This window comes from Ambystoma mexicanum, chromosome 6q, assembly GCF_040938575.1.
Source record: "Ambystoma mexicanum isolate Mex_15411 chromosome 6q, UKY_AmexF1_1, whole genome shotgun sequence".
Taxonomy (NCBI): Eukaryota; Metazoa; Chordata; class Amphibia; order Caudata; family Ambystomatidae; genus Ambystoma; species Ambystoma mexicanum.
This window is the reverse complement of record NC_090937.1, coordinates 1,407,288,868-1,407,299,375: the sequence shown is the minus strand read 5'-3', so window position 1 is coordinate 1,407,299,375 and position 10,508 is coordinate 1,407,288,868. Positions and strand designations below refer to the sequence as shown.

Below are 10,508 nucleotides of genomic sequence, written 5' to 3'. Positions count from 1 at the left end.
ATAATGATTCAGCCATTGTATCTCTATGAAGTTCTCTCTGTCCTGATTATCACTGGTGATGGGGTAAAATCCATGAGGGCTTCTAAATAGTTCTAAACTTAAGTACCGATAGGGTTACCATGAGTGTTTCTAATTCTAAACTTAAGTCCCTCATAATATCTACAGTTAAAGTCCACCTTGATTCCTTGATAGACGCTCTGCTGTAATAATACTTGATGTATCGTACGATATTTATCAGCCACATTGTATTGTGTGCTACCACGCATATACTGCATGTAGGTTGTAAAAGGTATGCTATTCGAATATATCATATGTTATGTTCTTAATAGGAATACAGACTAAAATTATTTTTAAACATTACTTTTAAATGCCAGCTTATTATGCTTTTGATAGGTTGTAAAAAGTGATATTGATCTCTTAAATGTATAACGTTGTGTCTTCTGTGAAGTGATTTTTATATATATGTGTATATTATATATATATATATATATATATATATATATATATATATATATATACGCCTACATTGATGTGCCATGTTGTAAAGGTTTCTATGTAAACCATAATCTATTATTTTAATAAACATTTGTTTTACAGAGGAAACTAGTAATCTGCCTCACCATTAACTCATTGCCCATTAAAAATAACCTGTTTGTTAATAGGACTTTTGCTGACCCTTTGAAGACTTCGATCAATTAAGGCTTGCAGTGTTGTAACTATATCCTAGACAACCTCTGAGCTAGGAAAGAAGAGCTTTCATCCTTTGCAACCACCTGACAATCTCTGACATGCGATCATACAGTAGAACAAATTGTCTTGGTCATCAAGTAAAATAATCTTACATATGCCCAGAACAATGCTGCTTTTGACATTCACTATTTCTGTAGGTTCCAATCGATATTTTCAGTGCCTGGCACCTACACTGCACTCAACAAGTTAATCTTGCTTCTTAGTAGAGAATGGCTTCTGCCACTTCAACCAGCAAAGCCTAAACAGGTAGGCAATTCTGAAGATTCACATACACATTGAGTATTCTCTTTATACAGATTAAAACACAATATGTAACACAGGATAAGCTTGTAGGTGTGTTATCCTGACAATTGATTAGGTGGGCATTAAAACAATCTAAAAGAAATAAGGCACTAAACCACCAATAGGGTACTCTATCCTTCTGTACTTTGTGTTCATGACGCATGCTAAAGAAACACGATTTATACATAAAGATCCCCTGACTCATCCCATATAATTATTTAGTGTTAACAACGATGTTGTACAGGGAACGGGGGGATTTTCGAGAAGATAGTCATTTTGCAAAGGGAAAATGTAAGTGAAGCAGGTTATGAAGAAAATAAATGTCACTTTATCATATTAATACTGGGACAGTAAAATGCAGGAGTAAATTGGAAATCTATGTGCCATTTATACTGTGCCCTTTAAAATTCTAGGGGTTCCAGACAAAAAAATAAAAATGTAAAACAAATTTGAGAGAATGGGGTTAGAATGGAAGAAATGTCATCTGTTTAAAAGCCCCAGTCAGCCATAATCAAACCATAGATATAGACACATCGAAAGGATATGTGCACGAGGCAAAAGGTGCATTGGAGGAATAAGGTAATTAAACAAATAATCATAAAAACCTTTCACCATCTCTACTGAGCAGTTTCATTGTTCCAACATCCCTCTGAATAAATGAATGGGCACGATGGTAAAAAAGGAAATTCTTCTAGCATACATGTCTTTGGCCCACTTCTAAATATGTGGAAATAAAACTGATAACATACACAAAAGCATTCATAGTTCCATTTGAAAAACATCTTCACCCCAATTATCAGTGGCATCGGTTCTAGCATATGCATCTGTCATGTAGAGACAGACATCACAAAATATCAGTTGAAGGAGGCCACCACTGGGAAACGGTAAGTGTTTTTCAAGTCATTGCACAGAAATGGTCTTTTAAGGCATTGTTCAAACACCAATATTCTGTAATGCATGTGAAGTTAGTGATCCAGATTGTCATCCTACACGTAGATGGCAGACCTTACGAAGACATTATCCAAAGGTAAGGCACACAGTTTATCTCGCCAGACTTTCCACCTCATGGCCACAAAGAACATGGAGCATAGTAAATGGTGCACTGTGCATTTCTTTGGAATCAAGTCCAGTAACAGACATCCCCCAATGTGTCCCTCTGCGTCTATCATTCATTCTTGGTCTCCAGTTTAATTCTGCCGAGGAGCAGCAATGGGAGCAGGAAACAAAAAGAACAAACGCTGAAGCAGAGCTCCGGACCTGCCAACCAGTACACTGTAAACAAGACAACATTAATAAGATCAGCAGGAGAATTTTGAAAGAACAATTTGCAAACATTTTATTTATTAACAAACTAGGAGAAAATAAATTGATACTGCACACCCCTTTATCTATCCTTGACATTCAACTGACCAATAGTTTTTTTGTTGATGCTCTCTAGCAATAAGATTCAGAACAACCAATTTGCATTAGTCGATACAAGGGTATATAGCAAATACTTGTAGCACTGTATTAGTTTAAAAATATCCTTGTTGCTGAATATGTAATAACATTCTGTTTATAACAAAGCTCTATTAATCTGTATTTGTATTATCGATAAAGGTATATATAATCCGAGGCACTGAACATCCTCCAGTGCCAAGCTAAGCAGCAAAGAGAAAATGCATTTTAACCAGGGGATTTGGCTTACGATCTGAAGGTAACGTGGATGAAAGACTTAAAGCAGGACTCAAAGCCTTACTGTAAAGGTGGCAGATGAAACCATAAGCATGGCAACTACCATTGTGTACCTATCCTGGTCTCTTTCTGAATGGGTCCTGACAGTGCAGGAACGCTGTGATGAAACACTGAACTAAACTTTTTGCTGATGCATGGAATCCTGAGAACAGTATTCTGATCTTCTGTGGGGATGCTGGATAACTGCAGAGTTGCCAGTTTTGAGTGTACCAGCAAAAATAAGGCATATAATCTAGGCTTTGCTGAATCTCATCCCTCAAAAATATTTAACAAAGACCAAGTATCATCATATATCTCTCTGTACTATGAGTTCATGCACAGACATGAGGACGTTGGGGGATCTTCAAGCAAATATTGCAACAGTAAAAGGTCGTAAGATTGAGCCAGGTCCATGAGTCCATCCCCACAGATGCAGGAGGACTCTGCCTTATTCAGCTGGATTCTTCAAGCTCTGCCAAATAAGCCCTTCAAAGGGTTAGGTTGGATGGCGAACCCTTTTGAGCATATGCAAATAGATTTAGAATTTTACTGAGAGAAGTAAAAACATTTAATAAAACCTAAAACCACAGTTCCAAATCAATGTTCCATAATAAAAAGCAGAAAACAGAAGCTTTCAACTGAAATTATAGGTAACAATGACACTTTTTGAAAGTATAAATAATCGTAGACATGTACTTCTATTTATTACTAACAATTATGGAGCACATCATACACCTGGCCATGACATGAATTAGGAGATCAGAGATTCTGGAAGGTTAGAAGATTAGTGATGGTTCTAAGCTGAAGTGGGAGCGGGTTCCACAGTCTAGTGGCAAGAGCAACAAAAGCCATGGCTACCAGTTCAAAACGTGTTGAAGAGGTAGCCAATGCAAGCCTGGAAGAGAAGCAGATATTTCTGGGACGGGCATAGTGTTTCCATTTCGTGTGGAGAAAGGGCAGCACTGTTTTTGGGTAAGCAGAGTGAGGAATGGCGGGCAGATCATGGTAGTCTCTTTGGAGGTGGTGGACAGGGAAGCATTGTTTGGGAAATCTGGTCTCTGCAGTGGAATAGCACTGTTCCTGTAATCCATCCTAGAGAAGATAAGGGCACTGGTCACAGTTTGTGACGTACAATAAAGAAAGTGCTAACCAGTGCATTTATTTGAGCCAGGAGCAAAACTTCAGTGTCAAGGCAAAAACCAAGAATGTTGCCATGGGAGGTGGTTGAGGGCAGGGGCGAAAGAGGTGATTCAGATGGCGGAAGGGCACAGCTGGTTGATGTGAGTGGTGATAAGGACTTTTTGTCACTGTTGAGTTTTAACTAGTTATTTTGCATTCAGCAGTGGATAAATGACGTGAAGGGTCCTAGCAGTGTTGTCAGGGGATGTGTCAAGTCTGATCAAGATTTATGTATCATCAGCGTAAAAATAGATGAAGGATTGGATAAGCTGTGCAAAAGGGCGAAATTATATGTTGAGAAGGCGTAGGGGGAAAATCCTTGAGGAAGCACATAGAGGAGGAATTGGCAATTAATTTGGATAGGATGAAAGAGGCTAGTTTCTGTCAGAGAAGGCATGTGATCCAGGTGAGGGTTGAGACAATACCTGATGGGTCAGAGGAAAATATGGTGTCAACCCGGTCATATGTGGCAGATAGAGGAAAATAAGGGTACTGGTTCATTTGTATGTTATTTAACATATGTAAGCGCTGATGCTCAAACAGGATGAATCATAACATTTGATTTTTCTTTTAGATGAAAATTAATCTAAAATCCAGATTTCAAAAATGAATTTGGCGGAAGGGGGAAGTTCAATCCGGGCAGCATTCCTCTGAGGCAGTGTAGCCAGGGCAGCACGGCTCTGGTTAAGTGCAAAGAGGCAGGGGACTGTAGGTTTCCAGACACAGCCCCTAAGTGTGCAGTAGGCCTGTAGGTCGTTCAGGGGCTACTGGTCATGGGGGAGCCTGGTACCAGTGAGACTCTGAGGGTAGCCAGGCAACCAGTCAGCGCACCATACAGATTGGTCAGCAAGGGAGAGAGAGAAAACAGAAGTGAAAAGGAAGGTCTTGAGCTCCTTCCTGAACTTAAAGTGGTCCGGCTCAAGAGTGAGCGGCAGGGAGGCCATTCGAGAGTGAGGCACCTGCAGAGGAGAGAGATCTACCCCCCACTCTCTGCCTGAAGAGGAATCTGACCCTCAGAGTTGGAGGTGGGTGAGCAAAGGGCTCAAGAAGGAAGGTGTTCAGGAAGAGAGTTGGATATAATGTGGGCCCTGGCCCCAGATAGCCTCAACAACGATGCAGAGGGTCTTGAACACGATCCTTGCAGCCTTTGGGTACCAGGGCTGGAAAGATACGGTTCCTGGGCTTGAGGCCAAGGACAAGTCTTGCATTCCTGATATGGATTAGTTGCATAGAGGGGAGCGTAGAGGACGGCCAATTGAGAAACAGGCTGTTGCAGTAGGCCAGCCTAGAGAAAACCAGGGCTCTGGAGACAGTGTGCTTCTAGGGGAAAGTTAGAAAAGGAAGAATACCTCTGAGGAGGTGCAGCTGGTAGTGGGCCTTCTTGGCAAGGTCTGTGACGTGAGGCGAGAAGGAGAGAGAGTGGAGTCAAAGATGACACCAAGGTTTTTAGCCTCACCGGAAGGCAATGGAAGCAGGCCCAAGAAGGGCAGCCAGAGTGAGAGGGAAAGCAGGGGTCCCAATGAGAAGGATCACAGTTTTACTGGCATTAAGGCAGAGATTGTTGGTGGCACACCATTCCTGAATCATGGATAGACAGGAATGAGCGCGAGTGGAGAGGAGGCTGAGGGTTGCCTGAAGGAGAGTGGAGTGTAATCTGCTGAAATTTAGAAGAGAAGGTAGACATATAAGGTGGGCCTAAGGGGCCAAGTAGACATTGAAGAGCCAGGGTGAGAGGTTGAAGCCCTGGGGAACACCACATGTAGAGAGAGGTGGTGGAGAGAAAGGAGTCAAGATGGACCTGTGAGGGCCAGTCCAGGAGGAGGGAGGTCAACCAAGCCAGGTCCTGATCCATGATGCCCAGGTTCTCACTGAAACGATTGATCAGGATGGCATGATTGACTGGGTCAAAAGCAGAGGGAAGATCAAAGATGATGAGGACAGAAGGCAGGCTAGAATAGAGATATCATCTTCACAGGCCTTGAGAAAATCCCTATCAACATAAGAGGTGGAAACCGCGAACTACAACTGCGTCAAAAAGAAGCCAAACTGATATGCCGATACAGATCTGTAACCTTCGGCCTAAACAGTGACCATGACTTCCATGTATTCCTGTAAATGTTTGATGTACCAATGCGCTACTGAACCAATTGATTTTGATGCCATACCTTAATTGGTTCAAACATTTTTTCTGCTGTACCCAGCATACACATCCAATAACGTAATGACCAAACCTACCATGGCTACACCATCAATCGGTATTGATCACCCCCCCTGCCAGCTCACATTACTATGTGTAACATACTCCACACAATATCACCTCCGTTTCTTTATATCCTACTTGCCACTGGCACACACAGCTCAGGCGCCGTTCCCGGCCCCTGGGACAAGCCCCTAGCCAATATAGCCTGTCCGTATGTGCTAAACTTCCTTAACAAGTAGTGTATGCATTTTACAGGTATTTTACCGGCATCCACCCACCAAACTTACATTGAGACTACTTTATGCCCGCCTTATTCATCATTCCTCCACCCCCAATTGTGTTCCACTCTACCTCCCCCCCTTCTCCCTTACCATGTCCATGCCAACACAGGACCAAACCACTTCTGATCAGCCTAACTGACAAGCCTATCCCTGTGCCCTTATCAATCATCCAATCAAATCGCTCGTTTGAGCAGCCAACCGCAGTAGACCTTGCATATAAACAGGAAGTCAAGCCAATTTGCAACTAATCAGGATAGCGAACGTGACGAGATAGCTGATTCATGCCAGCCGGCACAGGTAAGCCCTGCCAAACTTAGGTCCTGTATTATCAACCGCCAGCACCTATTTTAGCTCGCTCTATCCAAACACTGCAACCGCGTCTCTCTTACCCGGCCGCTTTATAACCGCCAGCATCCAATTTAGTTCACTCAGTCCGAACGCTAGTTGCTGAGAATTCATAATTCGCACGCAACCGCGTTCCTCTGTTACCCGGCCGCATTACTCAACGCCAGCACCCATTTTGCTCGCTCTCCAAACACTAGCTGCAGACTACTCCCCATGCAGCCGTGTCTCTCTTACCCGGCCACAGTATTAACCGCCAGCACCCATTTTCAGCTCACGCCATCCAAACACTAGCTGCTGACATTTCACTATTTCCTCATGCAACCGCGTCTCTCTTACCCGGCCGCATTATAACCGCCAGCACCCATTTTTAGCTCGCTCCATCCGAACACTAGTTGCTGACAATTCATTGTTTCGCACGCAACCACCTTCCTCTCTTACCCGGCCGCACTACTAAATCGCCAGCACCCATTTTGCTTGCTCCATCCAAACACTAGCTGCTGACATTTCACTATTTCCTCACGCAACCGCGTCTCGCCCACCCGGCCGCTCATCTTGACATACGCTTCCCAACACCTACACATTATAACCCTTCGCCAATACAAACAACAGTCTTCCCAATCCTCCTTTACCAAATTAACCTGATCTGGCCCATTTCCCCCTTAATATAAGCCTCCCCCCGTCACGAGTTTACTAGAAATCTTTCATTAATACCTCTAACTTACCATGGTCTTTCACTTCTCCCCCATTCAACCATATGTATTTTCTCTCTAGCTCGACTATCCAGTCCTCTGGCACCCCAGCATGGGTAGGACCAGCACACCATTCTCTTGAAGCATATGATACAACTCAAAGGGTAAGACACTTTACCTCCTCCTTGCCCAGTTTATCTCAGGGCATAACTGCCTTTATATAAATCCCCTAACTGACTAACATTCGTCTCTCATTTCTTCTTTCCTTGGTACCATGTCCTTGTCTGTCTCTAAATTGAAATTGCCAACCTATCGTTCCATGACCTATGTATATATGGATATGTTATTGTTGTTATAACTAACTGACATGTCACTAACACCTATTGCCAACACATGACTAATCACCTCACATGGGTGTCACAATACACTTGGGATTTCTAAATTTGGTAACATGCTATATTAACGGGTGTCTTGAACAAATGCAAATGTACATAACGCATTGATTTCATTGTTGTCACTACAATGGGTACACCACATAACTGCACCACCAATTCACAAAACCACCAGCCTTGATAAAGACTAAGGTTGAAACGCGCGTCGGCTGTGGCTGTGTAAAGCTATCCATGTGTTGAAACTGACTAAGAATTGTATTAGTGCGGTTCAACGAATAGAAATAAAACAAATCACGTGCGAAATTCAAAACTAATCTGCCTCATCCTTCACCAATAATTTCTACTTAACCAACGGATATAGGACTACCATACCCTACCAGCGCCTATAAGTTCCATAGTTTGTCCAAACCCCTAGAATAGAGATTAGTGAGCTGATATTCACGGGTGTTCAGGAGAGCAGTTTCTGTGCCTCTGGCTGCTCTGAAGCCAGACTGAAGGTCATGGAGACAACCAGCAGATTCAATGTGGAGAGTAGGCTGGGAGATGGCCAGCTTTTCTTGGAGTTCGTCCAGGAAAGGAGCGATAGAGATTGGGCGGTAGTTTGCCAGACAGCAAGGATCAGCAGAAGGCTTTTTCGGGAGGGGGTGCACAAGGGAGTGCTTGAGGGAAGAGGGGGAAGTTCCAGTAGTTAAACAGTAATTGCAGCAATCAGCCAAAGCTGGAAAAAGGGTGCCAATGTGGTCCTTGATGGTTCTGGAGGAGCAAGGGAGCGCCTGCTTGGATGGCAAGGAGCCCCTACAACATATAAGTAAGGGTTAATTAGGGGAGCTGTAGTGGAAGGACAAATGGAAATGCTGCCTTACCATAATAGGAAACAGCAAAAGGATAAAATAAATCCATGAAAACAGATTGTAAAAAGAGTGAAATTTGAAACGGTCATAGTACATTGGATTGCGACACCAATGACATTTTATGAATTGACATTGCAGAAAGTGACAAAGGAATCTGTTCAGAAATGTAGTTTAAAATCCAAATAAGGCGAAATCCACAGTAAAAACAATACTTCTTCATACGTGCAGGTGATGCGATACTATTCCAAGTGCTGCTTCACTTACCTCAGCAATAAAATGTTATACGATATATGAAGGCTTACTAAGTTTGGTATTGTCGCCACACGTAATGTGCGTCATCACACATGCAGATGATGCCATCATATGGCAAGTGAGCTTCAAAGGTCTCAGTTCTGCATACCTCATAAGCATGTTAAAGAATACCATTGTGCAGGTGCTGGACTAATATGCAAAACACAGCTTCTGATTACTTTATAATGCCGTCTTATGTCAGTCAATAACCATATGCAAGGCAGCCTCACATGTCCATTTGCTGCCATAATAACTCCAATACCCCATTCGCACCTGGGGAAGAGCACTCTACTAATAAGATGGCTGGAACAGCAGGTGAAAATACATTGTGTACCGTGCGCTGTTCACAGCCACCGAATGCCCATCTCCAGGTGGCACCATCTTGATTGTGGGGAGGCAACAGGTAACCTCTCTCTGTTGCCTCCCCACATCCCCAGCCTCGCCCAAAACAAACCTTACACTTTCCCCCTTCGCTTCCTACTTACCTCTAATGAGCGCTAAGAAGAGAAATCATCTTTCATTCTGAAGAGGGGACAGGCTGGTACCAAAGTACAATAACACTCAGACAGTCACAGTAAAGTACACAGTACATGATACACTGTGAAAAAACAAACGGATTCCAAGATGGCCGCCGAGCTGGGAGCACCATGATCGATGCTCCTCCGACCGTCAGGACCACAATCAGGATGCCATAGCAGCCTAAAGCCCTCCCCAGGCATAGGGCACTGGGCAATTTGCCTCCAAGGACAATAAATAACGAAGGGACAAGCAGCCTCCGTGACACTCAGCGGGGGGAATCAGGACTCCAGAGATCGATCAGCGAGGAGACACGCACCCGGTCCCCTCTGCTGCGAGGAGAGAGAAGACTGGAGAGGAGGGGCTCATCCCTCGGAGGAAGGCGAGTGGTGCAGCTGAAGCCGAGGGAGGAGAATGAGCTGGAAGCTGCGACAGGTCGGCAAAGTTGATCTTGGAGTGTGGTGGGGCCAAGCAAGGGGGGCCCGGCGTGGGCTCTGGTTGGGGTGACATCCGCGGAGGAGCCCGGCACCAAGGCGCACCGCGGACAATGCGAGCAGGGCCCCTCTCCCTGGAGGACCAGGGAGCGCGGACACTCCCCTGCGGAGCCAGTGATCGGGCCTCCGAAGTGGAAAGCAAGTTGGGAGATACGAAGGAGAGGGGAGTGGGGGAGAGCACCCGAATAGGGGGAAGGGAGAAGCGAGCCACCCCGCACCCCCTCAAAGGCTGGAACCAGGAGATGACATTTGGGTAAGAACACACTCCGGAGCCAGGGGAGGGCGGGCAACAACCCAGTCATTCAATCACAATATAATGGCCAGACGCCCACAACGCTGCTGGGCCAACGGAAGAGAGCCTAGTGCAGGCCAGGTTCAACGCCCATGCTGGGCTGATGCATCAGCTAATCAAGGCCCAAGACAAGGGAAAAGGATATGAAGCAGCAGGCCAAGCAGCTAAGTGGCAGAGGGGCTCACAGGGTTGGAACAAAGGCGCATGGAGAGAAAGAACCCGGGGGAAGACAA

At 44.5% G+C, this 10,508-nt stretch overlaps 1 protein-coding gene across 2 annotated transcripts in view; it reads right to left on the bottom strand.

Annotated features, from left to right (window-relative positions):
• Positions 1-1,154: 1,154 nt before the first annotated feature.
• Positions 1,155-10,508, bottom strand: part of MFSD10 (major facilitator superfamily domain containing 10) — a 999,075-nt gene continuing 989,721 nt past the window's right edge. Inside the window, exon 13 of one of the 2 annotated variants that reach the window (XM_069632063.1) lies at positions 1,155-2,304. In XM_069632063.1, coding sequence (XP_069488164.1) covers positions 2,198-2,304 — 107 coding nt within the window. In that variant the 3' untranslated portion in view covers positions 1,155-2,197. The remainder of the gene's footprint in view (positions 2,305-10,508) is intronic. The other variant, XM_069632064.1, reaches the window with a different exon arrangement.